The following is a 21,051-nucleotide window of genomic DNA, read 5'->3' on the forward strand; positions in this document are numbered from 1 at the left end:
TAATTACGACCATGCCATTTAACACAACATTTTTAAGAGTGTCATGTTAGAAATTACAATCCGAGTTCATGTTTTCCCATTGTAATTCTAAAGAACTAGTATGACCATACACATGAAATGACAAAACGAATGGCCTACTTTGGCAACAAAAACCCTAAAATACCGTACAACCATTTCATAAGGTACGATTGATGGAAACCTTGTATTCAGACTAGTGTATCTACTAGTCCAAAGATTCAAAAACACATGCAAATGCCAGAGGGAACTGTAAAACAAAGAAAATGAAATAAAAACTGATTTTGAATAATTTTATTTATACTGGTTTCGTGAGTTGAACACATACTCTTCTGATTAGCATTTTAGCCTCATCTGGTTCGTTATTGTGTTTAATTCATCAATGCACGCAAAATACAGACTAATGTAAACTCTGAAAGAAAAAGCAGTAGTAACCCAGGTCAGATATTGATAGCCATGCAATATCTCAGATCCAGATACACTGTATGTAGTTCTAAACTGCACTGGATTACATCTGACCCAAATCAAAGAACGTGGCAGGCCACCACTCTCCCCTGACACTAGTTTCAATTATCTGGTCTGTATTGAGTAACTGGAAATGACCGCAGTCTCCTCACAGTTCAAGCGATGTTTGTTGGGCAACTTTTGCACCAAAAAAAAAAAAAAAAAAGTTCCATGAAAGTATATTTGAAACCAATTCAAACTAAGACTTAATAAACATCTCCATTTCATCAGACTTTCAGAGATATGAGTTGAATTCTTGTATGTTTGGTTAATAGACAGGAGACTAACTGGGCAGTCAGAAATATTGTGCTGATAATTGGGGGACCGAAGCTCGTCTTACATTTACTCCCCTTGCTGGAAGGAAATTTTTCCGAATGTCCATAACATGAGGAGCATTAAGTGGTCAGTGGAACTAATTCTATCCTTTTTTCAACCCACAATGTGCTGAAACTTCAAAACTGAATGAATCCATTAATGAATCATTAATTCATTGGTTTGGGATGCACTGCTAATCTATGGTACTGTTGTACAGTATATAAGATTAATTTCCATGAATGGATGGAGTTCACAAAGACAAACAGGAAAGCACGTTTTCATTCTCTCTTTTTTTCATTCACACACTCCAAGCAAGCGCAGACAAACTTCTGTGTAGTTCATAAAACAGTTTACCAGTGAGGATCAGGCTAGGGACTCAACGGCCTGTTAAGAGGGAAAGTGCTGGATCTGACAGTCTTTAAGAACAGGCTGTGGCTTTTGAAACACAACGCAAGCTTGTTGTCATTTGAGAGTCCTTCTGCTTTTCACCTGTAACCTTCTCAAGAGCCCCTCTTCCCTCCGTATTTCCACGACACCTCACAGCCACCAGAAGCGTATGTATACGATCAGCATGATAAAGAAGACTCCACCCGCAGCTAGCTTAGCGTAAGTGGAGCGAGTGTTCAGGTACTTAGCGTCACTTCTGTATTTCTTGGACAGGCTGGACAAGTTGCTGGCCTTGCTGTCCAATGCTGAAAAAAAAAAACATGGAGAAGAAATCTCAGAAATACTGTACACAACTTTGCAGGTTTTGCTAAGGTATATTTAACCTTTTCAAGCCAATGATTATTTTAATCAACAAAATGACTACCATTTAAATAATTGTTTTTAACAGAAGTCTAATGCTTTATTTGACTAAAACTACAGATTTATTTAATTTGTATTACAATTTAAAGGGATAGTTCACTTTGAAATTAAATTTTTATATGTTTTAGCTTACCTCATGGGCATCCGAGATGTAGGAGTATTTGGTTCCCCAGTAGTTTCAATTTTGATCATTTTAGGTCAAACCGTTCTTGTCTGTGCCTCACATAATGCAGGTCTATGGTCACCACCTCAAAGAGCATACACAGAGAAGTCCAAATTAAACAATCCCCATCGTACTTACACACTGATGGCCTAAGACACGAAACGAGCGGTTTGTGTGAGAAAACGAACAGTATTTATATCGTTTTAAACACGGACGCGTGCCCTCGGATCAGTCGGACGTAGGGGTGTACAAGAGGTAAAAACGATATAAATACTGTTCGTTTTCTCACACAAACCGCTCGTTTCGTGTCTTAGGCCATCAGTGTGTAAGTACGATGGGGATTGTTTAATTTGGACTTCTCTGTGTATGCTCTTTGAGGTGGTGACCATAGACCTGCATTATGTGAGGCACAGACAAGAACGGTTTGACCTAAAATGATCAAAATTGAAACTACTGGGGAACCAAATATTCCTACATCTCGGATGCCCATGAGGTAAACTAAACCATATCAAAATTTAATTTCAAAGTGAACTATCCCTTTAAAATAACTGTTCTCATTTTAAAATGTGTTTTATTCCTCTGATGGCAAAGCTGAATATTCAATGTTGAATACAGTTGTGCTGATTATTTGTTTTTTTAAATTGAGTGTGACTGTGATTCACATTTTTTGTGGCATTCATTTTAAACAGAAATGTTTTGTAACATTGTAAACGTCACTTTGGATCAATTTAATGTGTCCATGGCATAAAAAAGTATTAATTAAAAATAAACTTTATTTTGAACTATAGTGTAGTGTTAGAGATAATATATTTGCATTTGAACCTATATGAGTTTTATATTCATGCAGTTACATTCTTTTTAAATTAAAATAAAATGTAAACATCATAAAGTCATTAAAAAATTATGGTTCTACAGCATCATATACTTGAAATATACATTTTTAATTCACAATTTTTTAAAGCAAGGACAGTAAATACTTAAGCTGGTTAACCTGGGTTGAAGTGACATGAATATTGTATTCGACATGCTATAAATATATATATATATATACTTTTTAAAATAATATATATATATATATATATATATATATATATATATATATATATATATATATATATATATATATATATATATATATAAAATAATAAAAGTCATATATATATATATATATATATGACTTTTATTATTTTAAAAAGTAAAAGTAATTTTATATGCCCTGAAACAAAACAAAAAAAAGTCTTATGAAAAAATAATCTAGCTTTCACCAGCATTATTTACCAGATAAGGCCTCTCCCCGCTGAAGAACTTCCTCTATGTTGGCCACCATGATTCTCTGTACATCCTGTAGCTCTGTGTTGATGTTACTCAGGTTCCTGCGTGCTCTGCTGTCGATATATGACTTTTTGGTCTTCTGAATATAAGTATCTTTGGACAGATAGGAAAAATTAATTAAAAGGTTGTCTCTTGATAGGAAGTTAATGAAACTCAGGCTATCGAGAGTTAGGGCTATTACCAAACTCTATGAAGGAGTAGGGCCTGGAGACTGTGGGCACTTTCTTGCCATGTTGTTCGTGGAACTCTGCCTGCAGATCTTCCAGATAACCGAAGGCTAGCTTTTTAGAAAACCCAGCCTCACAGAGAACCAGATAGCAAACGCCTTTCTCAATGACGTAGCTTTGAAAAGAGATGCAATTCATTAGCAATGGGTTACTGTGATCTTGAAATCAAAAAAGTTCCATACTTATGTTATTGGCTTTAGTGTAGTTTTAATATACTGTACACTTACTGAAAGGCCATTGATCCAGCCTCTAAGGTGCATCTGTTGGGACTCTGTTCATTTAGTTTGCGAAAGAGCTGTTTGGCTTGGCTCTGATATTGCTGAAGATCTCGACCCATCTAAGGACAAAAGTGCACATTTATTAGATAAGACATACTTAATCTTACACGGATACATTTTACTCAATCCTCTTAAGAGGGTTTTCACAAATCTAAAGGTGAACAAACCTTTTCACTTCCCTTCATGGCAGCATGAAAGGAGGAAACGTAAAGATGTTAGACCTTAATCGAATGACTGCTATAAAAGGTAATGAAACTGCTGGGCATACATTAAAACCCTTTGGAACCAATATTTTTTTCGTTATTTTTGCAAGCTAAAATTGATTAACATAAGAAATAATTTGGTTTGGAATTTATGTTGTGTTAGGCGTAAACAGTTTATGAGCCAAGAGTAGTAGCGAAAAATGAAGACCAGGAGTCAGGAGTGCAATTAATTAAAGAAAAATGTACTGAAGAATAGTTTGCAGTTTCATCAGCAGAAGCCAGCTTCAAGTATCACAAGGAGTTTGTCATGCTCCCTCTCTCCATGTCTCGTCACCCCGCCTGACATACGTACAATTGTCCCAACAGTTATACTGTTTTCAAGGTGTATCCATGTCATTACTGCAAGTTGAATTATTTTGATTTTCTTAGAGAAAATACACAATCATGGTAAATTTCGACACATTGGCTCTCATTTATCGAAAGTGGGTACACCAAATTTCCAGCGTACACCTTGCGTACACCCAAAACCACGGTGACTTTGAGATTTATCAATATGGACGTTGGCGTACGGCACGCTCAAATCCTACGCCAGCTCAGGAGGTGGTGTACGCACGTTTGGAGTTAGTGCGAAAATGCGCAGAAAAACAATTCCTAACACCACAAAACGCACTGACGATATGCTATATTATGACCTACTGTATAAGACAACAACAACATAGTAATTATAAAGTTCGGTGTTTATTTTTGTGCAACGTAGACTTCAATGTTTAACTTGTGTGACTATAGGCTACCAAAGCATTTGAGGCATTTATTCCTCCAGTTGCGACACGGACTGAATAATTCAGACTGACAAAATAATAAAAATTACATTCTTCTTCTTTTAAATAATAATAAAATAAGTAATAACAGGGAGTCAGCCCATTGATTTATGTCCTAATCACTGCCCTGACTAGCGGATTAGTGAGATGATTGAGACGCGCCTGATCTCCACGTTGGAGAAGTTTCGCTTCTTTGCCGTCTTCTGTGTATCCATGGTGTAAAATGAGGGCGTGGGGGAGGCGGAGACTTGAATATACAGGGGCGTGTTATTCTAATGACGATCGTTTTCAGCCGCGGCATTTATCAAGGGCAAGTATTGCGTACACCTGGATTTCAGAGGTGCGCACAGCTTCATAAATCAGGCGGTGAGAGGAGTGTAAGCATAATCTTAGGCCAACATATGCCTGTTTCCACGCAAGATTGATAAATGAGGGCCATTGTCAGTTAATCTGATTCACATCTCCATAGACGGGTCCCTTGTGGATGCTTTCACCCTGGAATTAGACCTGTAGTGACCTTCCAGATCAAGACCAGGCACCAGCATGCCCAGAACAACAAGTCCACTCATCTCTTAGGATGCCCTTTAGACACCTTCTCAACACTGATCTGTAAGACAGAGTATTGCGCACATACACAGATACACAATCCCTCCAAGGTTAGAGCTGATTAAGCTCCAGTTCTAACTACAATTTTCCCCAAAACATACTGATAACGTGTGCTTTCTCTCAGTGAGTGGTAGACAGTAGTTATACAATATTCATCTTGACTCTTTAGTGTTTCAGTAAAAGAAAATATAAAATATAATAAATTAAATGAAAGACAAATCCATATTTCATATCTGGAAGCCTGGGTAAGTGAGCAAACACTGTTTCTGCACTCCTGACTTGTTAGGGGTGTGTGATGCCTCCAAAATCCCAACACACGACACCTTGTTGCTATCAAGTGTTTAGTGACATCACACATCTCTAGGCCAGACCCTCAGTCACTCCTCAGAGACCAAATACACTATATAATTATCATTATAATAATATAGGAAGAAAGATATTGATTAAGGCTTTGATTAGGAATTTAATTAGGTATTTTTATTAATCCTATACCTATTCCTATTTTTCTTTATGGATTTGGTCGCAAAATGCACATACATAAAAGATGCATTGCATCAGTTTCTCCAAATATAGCAGTTCATGCTGCACACAGCATACATAAGACCGAATCACATACTCTTTGTGTTAAAGACAGGGATGCACCGATATCACTTTTTTTCAGACCAAGTACAAATACTTACATTTGAGTATTTGCCGATACCGAGTACCGATACAAGTACTTAATATACATATACACATATACCATACATACATAAATACATATACCTCAGGCTTTGCATGTGTTGGTTTTCTCTGACGCTTGCGGCGGCTTCAGATAAATGTCCACGAAGGTGAAGGTGGATTATGAAAGCTTACATAAAACGTTTCTGTTTTCTTACATGTTATGTCAAACAAGTATAACAATTAATGACAAGGTTTTTGTGATTTTGCCGTCCGTCATGTGTGCAGCTACTTTTCATACACGAGAAGCGCATATTCATCCCGGACACGCAAGTAGTTGCCATGGTAATAAACAAGTAGTTGCCGAGGTTAATTGTGGACTAACATTTATTTGAGGAAATCTGTTTATGATAGAGGCTATTAGATTTGACATATTAGTCCTGTGCTGTCCATTGAACGTTGTTGATTTGAATCAATATGTCTATAATGGCTGACGTTGCTTCAGTGAACATTCAAGTTTAATACAGTGATCATAATGCAAGGTGAGCATTAGCATTCCAATTAATCTATTTTTAGTGGCATTCAAGATGGCAATTGACTATTCATACTGTACTTTCAAATAGATCGCACATGCTTACTAAACAGACTTTTACTTTCAACACTGCTCACTACCGAGAGGTATCTGCGTGACGAGAGGTTCAGCTTGGTTTATAGCCTACTCGCCACCGCGTCCTCACCTCTATGGTCTACACTAGTGAGGAGTTGCGCGTGGCAAAAATGAACTCATCGCAGTCGTGCGTGTTGAAAGCGTGAGACCCCTTTTCACCTGGCGGTGTGTACAGCGAAGAACTCTCCACACGTCTCCGCATCCGAAGGTGCGTTAAAGTGGTATCGGGAGCGATTGTATTGGGGTAGTTTTACGAGTACGAGCACTTGAGCACAGTATCGGACCGACACCCGAGTACTGACTGGTATCGGTGCATCCCTAGTTGAAGAGGAATAGATCATTTTAATTTACACTTCTACAAGGTCATATATGCCTACATAGTTCTCTGGATTACAGAAACATCCCATAATATGCACATTACAGGGACAAAACAACCACAAAATTAATCTGGAAATTTCTGTCAGTTTGCTTGCCTCAAGTCATTCAAAACTAGGTAACATACAATACCATTAAGAGATGCATTTCACACTATGAGGTTGGTCTATACTATCTGCTCATACAGATGTAATGTATCGTATATAGATGATGACATGCAATATAAAGTATATCTGAATGATGCCTTTTTGACGCTTGACCTGGTCACTATACATTTTACAGAAAAATAGAGCATTCGACTAAACATAAAAACTCATTTTGTGTTGAAAACAATTTGGAACAATATGAAGATGAGTAAATGAAGACAGAACTTTTCAGTGAATTAACATTTTAAATAGGCCTACCGTTATTTGAAATCAACGCATTGAGTTATTGAATGAATATCTAAAATGGAGTACAATAAAAATTGGGGAAAAGCACCAGGGTTTATCCTAAAGCCCTTGACTATATACATATATACAAAATGTATATGGAAAAAAAAAAGAAAAACAAGAAAATGAGCCAGGGATTAACCAATTTTTTGGAAATACTGCACATTTAGTGATTATATATGACTTCTTTTACTGGCCTCATATGTTAAAGGCACAATACGCAGTTCTGTGCAGCTAGGTCACCTATTAAAAACAAAGGCATAGCTTGATGACAAGAGATTGACTGCGGATTCAAGGGAGTTGTCGTCTTTGTTTACAGCCGGTGGAAAAGAATATGGATGACACTCGTGCAGAAATCTTGTTCATGGATGAGATTATTAACATAGTAGTATGAAGCAGAGTAGGGACCATTTATAGGCGACACATGGACATGGTTCGTGTCGTGGTTAGAAAAAGAGGCTTATTTCTCTGAATTTAAACATTCTTGGAAACTCTGGGTCTGAGATAATGCAAATTCACAATTGAAAAAAAAAGACACTGTAGTGGTTTTTGGATATTTTAATCCAAAAATCTTACATATTGTGCCTTTACACATACTGCAAATACAATTAAATAACTAAAGTACTTTGAAAATGAAGTTCGAAGAATACACAGGGTTCGTACACCTTTTCAAAGGTCAAATTCAAGCACTTTTCAAGCACTTTCAAGGTCAATTTTAATGATTTTTCCAGGACCTAACACCGCTGTAAATTACATACCAATACATTGTCAAAATTATTATTTAGTACACTTTATCATCACATTAAAAAGATAATAATACTATAAACAGCCAAAATCGTGTTTCGTAAAGCAGCAGGATCAGATATTTAACCAAATCAAGTTTTATTTCTTTTAAATGTATCACTGTCTAAGTAGATTTTGCTTACTATCTGACCTGCCTTTGGGGTAATTGTAAAAACAATTACCCTAAACAAAATCACTCGACGGGTTCACTTAACTTTCAATTCATTTATTGAACATTTTAAAAATGAAAACATTCGTCTTTGAGGTAGACAGTCAATCACATGTACCTCATTGACCTTTTCTATTTTTAATTTAAAAAAATGTGTGTGTGTATGTCTATTAAAAGTCTAGGCAATCAAGTATTTCTTCTGAAGAGATCACTTTATATGATCAGTGAAGAGCAGCAGGTGATCTTTTGTCTTTTTGTAGTTTGAATAACTGCTGCCCCTTTAAGACCTGACGCGAGTGTGGAATCAAAACACTGTTCCTGTTACTCATTCTTCTGAACCGTTTACGGCTGTATTTAGGTTAATACACACCCAGATGAACAGTGTAACATTTTTTGTGTGTATTTGACCATTAATTAGCTGGGAAAAGGAGCTATTTTTTATTTTATTTACATGTATGTCAGAGGTCGGCTTTATAACGGTATGTGCCCACTTCAGATATGAGCGCAAAATCTGCAGGAATTTGTAGAATTATGTGTCTAATCCCGTGCAAAATTCAGACCGATCGAAAAATATATCAATATTTTTGACAGCACTAAGTTACTTGTTACAAAGCCATCTTTTCAGAAGTGAGTGGGACAGAATTTTTTTTTTTTTGGACCAATATAATTTATTGCATCTCTTGCTTTTAATTGGGCAAGATATCAAATACACTGCTGAACAATAACCACTAATTAATATCTATAATATTATTCTCCTATTTTTTGTGCCAATTTTATAATTGGTTTATATACTAGCCTACACACACTTGTGCATTAAGACTCCATAGACTTTATGCAATGTAAAAAAATATATATATTCTAATGTAAACCAGCTGTTCTCTGTGTGAATATATAGTAAAGTGTGATTTATTCCTGTGATCAAAGCTGAGTTTATCATCATTACTCCAGTCTTCAGAGTCACATGATCCTTCACTAATCATTCTCAGATGAGGATCTGATGATCAACACACATTTATGATTATTATCAGTTGTGCTGCTCAAAGTGATGCTTAATTTTTGTGGAAACCATCTAAACATTTGTGGTAAAATTAAAAAAGAGAGAAATTAATACTTTTGTTGATCAGACATGCATTAAATTGATCACAAGTGATATTTTTAATATTACAAAAGATGATAATTTTTAATGAATGCAAATAAATGCTGTCCATTGAACTTTCTATTCATTAAAGAATCCTGAAAAATAACATGTAGGCTATCATGGTTTCCAAAACATTTTTAAGCAGCACATCTGTTTTCAACACAGATAATAATCATAAATGTTTCTTGATTATTAAATCCTGATATGAGAATAATTAGTGAAGGATCATGTGACACTGAAGACTGGAGTAATGATAAATTCAGCTTTGATCACAGGAATAAATTACTATATATTCACATAGGAAAAAAGCTGTTTTAATTTGTAATAATATTTCAAAATATTACTGTTTGAACTATTTTTGATTACATAAATGCAGCCTTGGTGAGCAGAAGATACTAAACATTAAAAGCTGTATTATTCATATGATAGCCTATACTTTATTGTCATCAATACCCTACATTGAGATGGCTTGAAAAACACACATAAAGCATATATTGTCGCAATCGTCTGATTGTCGTCGTCACGTTTCATCATCATAACGATTGTTTTCCTTCAGCTGCAGCTCCAGCGTGACTGGATATTACGAATCCACTTTTGGACGTGAGAGAGCGCCTCCTCATATTTAGATGCGAATAAAATGACAGGTCATGCATAGATTATTTTTTGTCTCTGAATTTAAATCTTGATGTATTCACATTGGTTTCTATGTAAATACATTTGACCGTGACCTCAAGAAGCGCGCAATCAACCGAGATTAGAGAGAGCTGTTTTTAGCGTCCCTGTTAACTTGCCCGCCCCCGCGCAGGTAACGCCGGTTCGGATCCCGCTCGGAGCGGGTCGACTAGCATCGGTGAGACCCAGTAAAAGTGCGGGGGACGAAAATACATTTTATTAAAAGTGAGGGGGACACGTCCCCCCCGTAATCTACGCCCATGGTTACTTGTATGATCATCTGACACTATTTTTATGCACTGAGCTAATGTTTAGGTTTAAATTTGTGGCTACGTTCACTGCCTATTCCACAAATGAACATGCCATAACGGACATGCTAATCTTACATTATCACATTATACATATACTCTGTCACTAATGCGAATTCCTAGCTAGCAGTTAATAGCGCAAGTTAAACAAATAGGCGCTAATGTGTAGGCTATAGTAACGTTAAACTACTTTAGTTAGCTTACTTTAAAGTCTATGACTTAGCCTACCTTTCATGTGACTCGAAAGAGCAGACTCGCCCATATAGTGAAAAGCTGCATGTATTTTTGCAAACTTTACAGGAGACACTTCGTGGGGTTTGTGCCAGTTTGATCCAAAATTCGTATTTAGCATCTTTCAGCCAACGTTCAATGTCAATGAAACGACAACATGGGGGCGGAGTCACACGGAAATAGACAGGCAGATCGCGAGCACAGCAGGTTTCATTTTAGGCTCTCCAACATTTTATTTCTACATTTAATAAACGAACTATTTAGTCAGATAGGTATTTGTTGTAAAAGAAATAGTTACAATTTCAAGCATTTTTAAGCACCTTATCCAAAATTCAAGCACTTTTCAAACCTTGAAAACACAACATCAAAATTCAAGCACTTTCAAGGATTTCAAGCACCCGTACGAACCCTGAATACAATTATGAAAACAGTTATCAGTTAACAGTTATCTTTCGATTTTTATGATGTTGGTAACTTCTTGCTTGTTTTTTTGTGTTTTTAAACTTATTTACTTAGTGGTGTTTCAAATGGAGGGTGAAGACAAATGGAGTAAACCAGGTGTGAGTTCGAATCAAGACGGAAGAGGGCGCTGTTACTCATCATCAAGAGCACTCAAATCATACGATTCCATCTCTCTGTGTGACCAATTACAGCTTTCTGAGAATAAACGATGGAGATTAATATTATAGATAAATATTTACTACGCTGTTAGATTCCAAATAAAGTATCAAGTATAAAGTTTCAAACTAATGTAAACTCTACAACAGAGGACTAATTACTGCATTTTGAGCGAATAAAGGCCAGATTAAAACAAATATCTGATAACTAACGTTATACACTTTTAGAAGAAAACGTGATGTTTTCTAGGCATAGCTCTTTAATTTGTGACATCTACAGCACACATAGGCCTAGTGTAAATGATATATAATCAATGATAAATCTCTGAGCTCATACCTGCTCGTCCTCCTGCATTGAAGCGGCCAGCGGTAGTCCATCCGCCAGCCGAGCGATCATTGTCAGCAGCACCATTTTGCTGTAATGTCAGTTTTACACACAGCAGGTGTATGTGGACTGTGTAGTGCTTAACAGCTGTAAAATGTCTGAGTATGGATTACAGCTTCACAACACTCCTCCGTAAACTACGCTGAGCTGGCCGGAAATACGTGAATATTCGGCGCCACTGTATTATTGTCCCGCAGGGTTTTACTTTTTTTAAACCACTATCTTTAGTTCCGCGTAGTATTTGACTGACATTAAATGACATGGCATTAATTCAATCAAATGTAACACTTTTACACTGATATAATATTTTGTAATTTATCATTTAAATCTGACCATTATTACATTTATTTTGTATTAGGCCTATATGTTTCACCAAGAACACATTCATATGCAGATTAGATACATTGTAGAGGCCATAATGGGAAAACCCGCTTATGGCCATTTTACACACATATATTGCATATAGAAAAGCGATATATCTAATCATTCTGTTATATCTTTTATAACATTGTTGAGAATCATCTTTATACAAAGTTTGATAAACAAATTCTGAAACCTATGGATTGGTGCCTATTTGTGTTTATTCATGTCATTTTATAAAAATGAAAGAGTCCTAGTGTCCACTACAGAGGACATAGCATAACTTGAGTACAATATGATTTCAATATGATTCAATTTTGCATGTCTCCTCAATCGAACACACCTGATTCAAGACATCAGCTTATTAGTAGTGACTCCAAAATCTGGTGTGGGTGTGGGGTATGTCAGACAAGGATACACAATTTATATATATATATATATATATATATATATATATATATATATATATATATATATATATATATATATATATATATATATATATATATATATATATATATATATATATATATATATATATATATATATATATATATATATATATATATATATAATACAAAATACAATACAAAAATATTTTTCCTGGTTCTCAGGAGGATATGTTCAACATGGAATTTTACATAAGTATATTTACATAAAATAGCTTAAACAAAATAAATATTTAGTATTTGTGTGCTTACTGTGTTTCAGTCCCACAGCATTACATGGATTTTAGCCTAACCACAGATCTTTATTTAAGTTTAAGCAATATAGTTTAAAGGGATAGTTCACCCAAAAATGAAAATTCTGTCATCATTTACTCACCTTCATGTTGTTCCAAACCCGTATTATTTTCTTTCTTCCGCTGAACACAAAATAAGATATTTTGAAGAATTTTTGTTCCATCACTTGTTGTGTGCTTCCATCTGCTTGGTTTCAAACATTCTTCCAATTTTTTTTTCCAAATATCTCAGAATTTTCATTTTTGGGTGAACTATCCCTTTAAGCTTATTTCTGATTCCTCCTAAGATCACATCAGTTGTCCACAAATTACAGATATCAGCATCTCAAAAAGAGATGAATAAGGTGTTGTGTTATAAATCATAACCCAACAACACTATTTTGATATTAATCGGTTTTCTATTTCTTCACGTAATCTCTCAAATCTCACATCAAATCTCTCCTTAAATCAAAACCCCTAGAAGGAAGGGATGGGTCATTTATGAAGGCAATGGGTGGGAGAGAAAAATATGAAGGGGTTAAATTTGAGATGTTATAGATGTTACAAAAGCCATTTTAAAAGTATATTTCAAGATAGTATGTGTCCAGTTAAAGACAAACCGTCTCTAATTTGTATTCAGACAGCTTTTTCTAGAGGAAATGTGGTCATGACATGAATTTTAAATGTGCCCGTTGCAGACACTTTAGTTTCCTTTGTATTCTCCCTGGGAGGAAATTGTTAAATGTCGTTCCTGCTGCTGCATCTGATAGACGTTCAATATAGTCAGCACTAAAACCACTGATTAGGGCAGGGGTTTTCAAACTTCACGATGCCAAGGACCCCCAAATATGAGAAACCTTTATGGGGGACCCCCTTCCTAAAATACATCTATATATTTATAATAATAATTAAAAAAAACTTTTAAACTGTTAGATAAATAGTGTGACATTATAAATACAACATATTGTTTCCAATCTTAAATTGGTTATACTTATTGTATGTATTAACCTGAAGAAAAACATTTTCAATGAAAATGTACTTGTTTAAGCAACTTTTTAATAATGTAGTTCTTTGTAAGCAGCTTGTATACCATGTTAAGAACCCCAGTGAGCAAGATAAAGGGACTATAGTGAGAAAAACTCTCTAGAAAGATAAAAAAAACATACAAATCTTGAAAGTATGTATATGGCAAACAAGGAGAAACAGTTAGAAATGAAACCATTAGATTGTTCAATAGACTCCATTTTTGCTTTGTCTTTTAATTCTCTGAAATTTTCTGGGGACCCCTTAGAACCTTCTGGAGGACCCCTGGGGGTCCCCGGACCCCAGTTTGAAAACCCCTGGATTAGGTGATGATGCAGTCTAGGCCAGTGTGTCCTGAGCTGAATCCTGAGATAGTAGTAAACATGGAGCATAACCACTCCTACACCATTTCCACAGGTACATCATAAATGACTTACGACTTTCATACAGGTTTGGAAATTTAAAATAAAAAATGGCAGATTTCATTATGAGGGCAAATTAGAAATTCAAATGAACACCTTACATTGAATAATGAATAATAATCTTTTTTCAATTTCAAGGTACAGAAAAGGTCCCTTTTTGTATGTAAATCATGCAAAACTTACAAATTTACAAACATAAGAAACTTTTTTTTATCATGTTGGTCCATTTACAATTACAGTAATTAATACAGTACTAAAAAAACAGAAAATATAAAAAAAAAAAAATTATATGTGTGTGCTTTAACACATGTAAGCATAAGATAAGAAAAAACAAAAATGTACAAAAAACCTGAACATTTAGGTATAAAAGAAATCAGCAATGCTGTTGATTATTCTAAAAAAATTTGGGTAATTCAAGTAGGTTAATTTATATATATATATATACTTTCATTTAAATTTTATTAAGTATATAAAGTAAATGCTAAAGACTATATATGTTCACACATGTTAAAATGCTAATAAAGTATAACGTACAAAATGTAAAAACCATGCAAATATAAGATACAGTACATCAACATACTGTAGTGTAAAAAAGTGGCAGTTTACGGTTTGATAACAGTACAAACAATCCCCCCCCCCCATTTTCATGTAGGTTGTACTTTGCATTTGCAGTACTTTGTATTTTAATGTCTCTGAGAGAAGTCCTTGATTTTCTGTGCAATAGCCTGGGCCTTTGAGACGGGGCACGGAAGCAGCGGGAGTCGGGGAGGACCCAGCACTAACCCTGACACTTCACTCATCACCTGCTTATTCACAGCCACATCAAAACCTGCAGCACATAAATTATGAAATAAAGTTATTGAAAAGTGCCATTTAATATGCACATCAACAAAAGCAATGTCTTACCCTCACAGTTGTACTGGGAGTAAAATACACTCAACATTTTGGGGTCAGTATGATTTTATTTTAAAGGAAATGAATAATTGAAAATGAATAATAAAGAGACAGTCAAGACATTTATGTTACAAAATATTTCTATTTCAAATACATTCAAGTGTTTCTGAACTTTCTATTAATTAAAGAATCCTTAAAAAAATGTGTAATGTTAACTGTTTTGACATTGCTTAAAAGAAGAAAAAAAGCATATTACAAGGATCGTGTGACACTGGAGACTTGATTAATAGCTACTAAAAAAATCCAGCTGTGGCATCACAGGAATAAATTACATTTTAAAATATATTAAAAAAGAATCGTTATTTTAGATGGCAATATTTCACATTTTACAGTATTTTTGAACAAAAATATGCAGCCTTGGTGAGCATAAGAGCAAAAATCTTACCAACCCTAAACATTTAACAAGGCGCTGAACAGTCAACTCACCAAGGTTTTTAGCAAATGCGATGACATCCATAAATTCAAACTGTAAACAGAAGCAAATTCATTACACTGAACATTAATTCATTAAACTGAAAACATGCTGATGAAGTAAAACTGATGAAGATGTACCTGCAGGGCTCTGGACTGGATGAGGTTGCCGTTATCAAAAGCAGAAAGCATCTGGTTCACTATGTGTCCGAGGTAGTTATATGTGCTGGAGAGGAGAGATAAAATGTTACATGGTCTTCAGCAATGCATTATAGTTTTTTACGTGTTTCCATCCACCCATTTCTATGCAAATTTTGGGATATCGCCATAAAAATTCTGGATGGAAACAAAAACTCAAAAGTTGCAATAATTCCAAAAAAGTGCATTAAAAAAACACATGTGCTCACTAAAGGCAGATAATTTATTTAATCAGACAAGTAGACATGTGGATAAATTATTATGAAAACATATTTACAGAATAAATATCTCGATGCACAACAAAAACCTCACGTCATGACTTGCTTTAACAGAGGATCTGATTGGATAACTGGATTAACCAGTGAACCAATTTAATTGCACAGCATGTCAAAATTTGGTTTGATCATTCTGAAATGCCTGAGCCAAAGTCTGTCATTAGATTGATTTGGTATAATGACCTGCCAGAAGTGTCTCACACGATTGCTTTCCAAAACACCAGTCACCCGCCTCCGAATGCAAAATAACATGCCAGCGATTATAGCATTTTGTCTCTGTGCTCTGAGGTGCGAGTTATTTATGATGTAAAAAAAACATGTTGGTGCAACAACTTACATTTTTATTACAGATATTTTTCACCAGTTTCCCAGAAAGTGATCATTTTGCTCACTTGAATGGGATGAAGGTTTTAAAGAGACATTCCAATTTTGCGCATAAGTTACATTTGCAACTTTGTACAGAAACATAGCTAATGTATTGTCAGGAACCAGGGCGACATCCGAGAAATAAACGCATGTTGATGCATGTTGGTAACAAGCAGTAAACCTCCCCCAGTTTCTGTTGAAGCCAATACGGAAGTAACTTAAACTGAAACTCCTCAACTGGCCACAGGCTCCAGAAAGGAGCATAATGTCATTGAGCCCCATTTTAAAATTCTCAAATTTACAGCAGAAAAAAACATGTTAACAGCCTGGTACAAATTGTGATTTTGGTCTATACGGCCAATTTTGCCCTTTATGACAACTGTGAGGGGGGTGATTTTTTTTTAATAACTTATTCATTTACATTATATAAAGCCTTAAAGTTCTCCATAATTAAGAGCATGGTTACTTTGAGTGACAGGTGGACAGTCATTTATCCACTGTCTGTTAGTCTTTGCGTCATCTAAGCTCCGCCCACATCCCGCCTCTTTGCCCATTTTCTTTTATCTGGGCGTGACGCGCGATAACGTGCTGGCAAGATGGCAACGGCCAGCTCGTCTCTACTTTACACTCGTCACGTAACGGACACTACATCCATTTTTTTTTTTTTACAGTCTATGGTTGGCACTCACCTTCCTACTGCTCCATGAACACCTAGTACCAAAGCTCCCAAGAGTTGCTGTGTAACAAAGTGTGAAGCAAAACATGTCAACTCAAAAACTGCAATTATTTCAATTACACTAGCAGGAGAAATGCAGTAGAGGAATGAGTGAGATTTCATACCTCATCTATTCCATACAAGACAGACCAGTTAAGGGACTGACAGTAACAGACACACTGTCCGAGATCCCTCAGGTCAGCACCACTGTATTTCACTCCCTGAAATGAGGGGATCATCTGCTCTATCCCATTTAGCACATCAGCTGCCTCCACTGAAGAAAATAAATAAAGAGAAAACGGAGACTAGAAAGTCACTCATGCGAAGCTGACTTGTTTAAAAATGGAGTATTGTGCAATTCTAAAGAATGTACAAATGTTTAGTGTTTTGACTGTCAGTAATAATGATGGTGTGGGGCTGCACTTACATTCAACGCCTGTCATGCTTGGAATATGATAATAATACATTGGAAGACCTGGAGCAGAGTCGCTCACTTCCTTTATAAACAACCTCAATGCCTCTGTGAAAAGAAGAAGGCCATTTGTTTTATGCCAATTACACAAAAGCGCATTTGGTAATACATTTAACATAAGATTAATTAAGCAGAGTTTAGGAAAAGGGGATTAAAACCTGCATTAATGGGTTTGAAAAAGGAAGGAGAGATTACTGCTATGGCGTCGGCCCCAATACTGGCGGCATGCCGAGCCTGAAGGAAAGTAAAAAACATTCACTCAGCACTTTTTTAACAGTCACGAGGAGGGATATAGCTGTTTGTCTGCACATGCCTCAAACATTAATGGATAAACAGCAAATGGGAGTAAAGATGTATGTGGGGCTGCCATTATGAAAATAAAGTGCATTAAGAAAAGTGGTATATTCAGTCAAAAAATGCAGACAATGTACGTGAATAAAAGGGGATGTGAAGCAGTGTGCTCACCAGTTCTTGAGAGTCTTTTATGCTCATGCAGCCAACATGAACAACCACTTGCTCAAGCCTGAAAATATACATACAGTATAAAGAAATTAAACTTTGTCTTGCCAAGACAATTATATTTTTATACATTATATAGATATTTAGACATTATTACTTATTGGGCCAGTTTCACAGACAGGGCTTAGATTAAGCCAGGATTAGGCCTTAGTTCAATTATGATATTTAAGTAGCTTTTATAAACGTGCTTTAGAAAAAAACTGGTGTGCATCTTGAGACAACAAAACAATGGTTAACATCTAAAAATATGTCAGTGCAAGTTGCTTTTAGTTAAAACAGCTCAAACATGGATTTTAGTCCAGGACTATCTTAAACATATTCTATGAAACCAGGGGATTAGGAATAAAACTGCTGGTTGTGGTGGAAATGTAAAAATGATACAAATATTGACATTTGTTATGATTCCTCCTGGATTTGTCTATTTTAAAATGGAATGTCTTAGTCAGCAAAATCCATACAAGAAATAAAATAAATATGAGTAGTAGTAGAAGATATACGATGAGGGCACAGCAGACATAATGACTTTTGCATAATAATAATAAAACAGTTTTCTTTTAACATTGGGTGCATCCTAATCAGCTCCCTAGTTCAGTAATCAGGGCACTGATCAGAGAATCGCAGAATCCTTCCAGTGCACTGAATGGTTTGCTCCCTAAAAAGTCCCACAATGCACCGCAAAACCCAGAGTGCATCTATGCTCCCTTAACGGAAGTTCTGAAGCACGAAACACAAATCACGTGAGCTGACTCACTACACATAATGACAGATGAGGACACATGATATATCTTAGAAAGGTAATGAACACAATCTAGCTAACATATTTAATTTATTTACGGAATACTGCATGTGTATGTAATAAGCAAAGTATTTATCATAATGTATTATTTTAAATAACATTACAAGTAATGTCGGAAAGACACAAATACCAGTAATGATGTTGTACAATGAGGATGTTGTCACGTCGCCACGCAATGACAAAAATCGTAATTTATTGACAAAAATCGACGATTATTCCCATGAAATTGTAATTGCGATTATTATTTGCGATTATTACAATTTACTTTGAATGATGTTTTGAATAGCTGTATGCCATAGTTTGAAGCGACTTTGCCATATTGTTATATAAAAATAAACTTTTTAAAAACAGCATTAAGCCTCAAATGTCAAATATTGGTTTATTGGTTTCTTTAAAATAAATAATTAAATAAATCTTAAGATAACCTGTAGAAGAAAGAAAAAAAAAAACATCTTAAGCACACAAAATAATGTAATTGGGCTTTTTTTTTTTTGGTAATTGCGCCTTTGAACGATTACATAATTGTGACACCCTTATTTTTAATCACGATTTCAAATTTGATTAATTGTGCAGCCCTAATCTGTATCCCAATGTGTAGTGGGCCAGTGTCTTTACCATAGATATTTATACATATCTTTGGTCTTTACCGTCCTTACTAGTGCCCGAACTTGTGTACACGATATACTGAATCACGAGCTAGGGAACTGAATGAGACACCCATTGTGTCAAAATTCAGTTAATTTTCCAACAGCTGGGAGCCTGGGACATTGACCATAAACAAAATAACACTCACTTCCCCTTTCCATGTTGGCACCAAGCTGCAGCAAGCTGCTTCCTTTCGTCCACAGTTAGAGAACAACCCTCACCTGTTGTGCCGTTAACTACCAAAAATGTGGTTTAGATTACAAATTATAATGATAATGACATAGTGCCATATTCCCCAAAATCTTGAATTAACAGGGTTGACTTACCAAACACACTCTTGACATTCTGTTTTTCTATGAGGTAATCAATGTATGGTCCAATTGCAGAGAGATTGACCTCCCTAAAACAGCAAAAGTTCAATATGACTAAAGCATTGTAGGCAACATCAGTAAGATTGTGTAAAGCTTTTACTGAAGAATGAATTATTTCACCCTTCTGCTGTAAGTGGTGTGAATGTAGCCGCAACGAGACCAGTGAGCTTTTTTACGCTTCGAGACATCTCTGCATACACAACAACGAGAAAACCTACTGACCAATTCCACTGACATGACATTAATGTAATCAGATTGTCCCGAAAAGCTAGATTTTCTTTCGCCAAATGGCCACATAATCATATAAAACTTGCCCGACCAAATACATTTGAGTTCAGACCATATTTAAAAGACAATCGCTTACCTTTCTCTTTCGTTGGCTGAAAGCTTTAACTGTTAGCAGTATTTATTCGTCACTGTACTAGTAGCTACTTGACGTCACTGCACGGGGCTACCATGTGATGTATGAAGCAAGCGTGTTATGCCTTCACGTGCCATCGGAAATTTCATAATTCCCAATTCTGAAGTCGAGATTGCGAGCTCATCCCATTCAAATTTTGAAATGGGAGGGCATTCATATTTAATTTCTACCTAGAAAACTCGTATTTACGATAATTCCGAGACTATGTGAATGCGGCATTATGGTTATAACGTCTTAAAAAGATTTTTTTACAAGCAAAGATTTTTTTTTAAATACCTACTTTTATAGAATTCTTATGTGAAATAGAACATTTAACTAAATCACTAAGAATAATTAATAATCAAAATAATCAAAATGTACTTTTTTGAAGAGCTACGACGAGATCGTTCACGTACCGTAAATGTTATTCATTCATTCATTCATTCATTCATTCATTCATTCATTCATGTATTTATTTATTTATTAATTTAGTTTCGTTCCTAATTTTTTGATACGGGATTTTTTCTTGCAATAAAAACAACATTGAAAAGTAAAACATGTGGTGATAGACCTGCATTATGTTAAAAATGTGTTGTAATTAATTAAAACAATTTAAGTACTCTTACGTTTTTGTTTTTATTTTGTATCTATAATGTTGGGCATGCTGGGAATTGTAGTTTCTACACCACACCTTTGACG

General features: G+C 35.4%; 2 protein-coding genes across 3 annotated transcripts; both read right to left on the reverse strand.

Moving 5' to 3' along the window:
• Window positions 1–294: 294 nt before the first annotated feature.
• On the reverse strand, window positions 295–11,887 carry sec22bb (SEC22 homolog B, vesicle trafficking protein b). Of its 2 annotated transcripts, none has more exons than XM_067412713.1 (5): window positions 11,657–11,887; window positions 3,591–3,700; window positions 3,318–3,478; window positions 3,083–3,229; window positions 295–1,526 (listed from the first exon to the last, which is right to left on the reverse strand). In XM_067412713.1, exons 1-5 carry the CDS (start codon window positions 11,729–11,731, stop codon window positions 1,372–1,374), a joined length of 648 nt encoding a protein of 215 aa, XP_067268814.1. In that variant the 5' UTR covers window positions 11,732–11,887; the 3' UTR covers window positions 295–1,371. The 2 variants fall into 2 exon arrangements, with proteins under 2 accessions (XP_067268814.1, XP_067268815.1); XM_067412714.1 differs by lacking the exon at window positions 11,657–11,887 and adding an exon at window positions 3,809–3,841.
• Window positions 11,888–14,864: 2,977 nt separating this feature from the next.
• npl (N-acetylneuraminate pyruvate lyase (dihydrodipicolinate synthase)) lies at window positions 14,865–20,455 on the reverse strand. The gene is made up of 12 exons (XM_067413985.1): window positions 20,317–20,455; window positions 20,073–20,142; window positions 19,908–19,981; window positions 19,730–19,817; window positions 18,087–18,144; window positions 17,780–17,855; window positions 17,577–17,669; window positions 17,275–17,423; window positions 17,124–17,170; window positions 15,737–15,821; window positions 15,611–15,650; window positions 14,865–15,059 (listed from the first exon to the last, which is right to left on the reverse strand). The coding sequence occupies exons 2-12, from the start codon at window positions 20,138–20,140 to the stop codon at window positions 14,914–14,916; spliced, it is 924 nt and encodes a 307-aa protein (XP_067270086.1). The 5' UTR covers window positions 20,141–20,142; window positions 20,317–20,455; the 3' UTR covers window positions 14,865–14,913.
• Between the last annotated feature and the right edge of the window lie 596 nt (window positions 20,456–21,051).

The sequence above is a fragment of the Pseudorasbora parva genome, chromosome 13, assembly GCF_024679245.1.
Source record: "Pseudorasbora parva isolate DD20220531a chromosome 13, ASM2467924v1, whole genome shotgun sequence".
Lineage (NCBI taxonomy): Eukaryota > Metazoa > Chordata > Actinopteri > Cypriniformes > Gobionidae > Pseudorasbora > Pseudorasbora parva.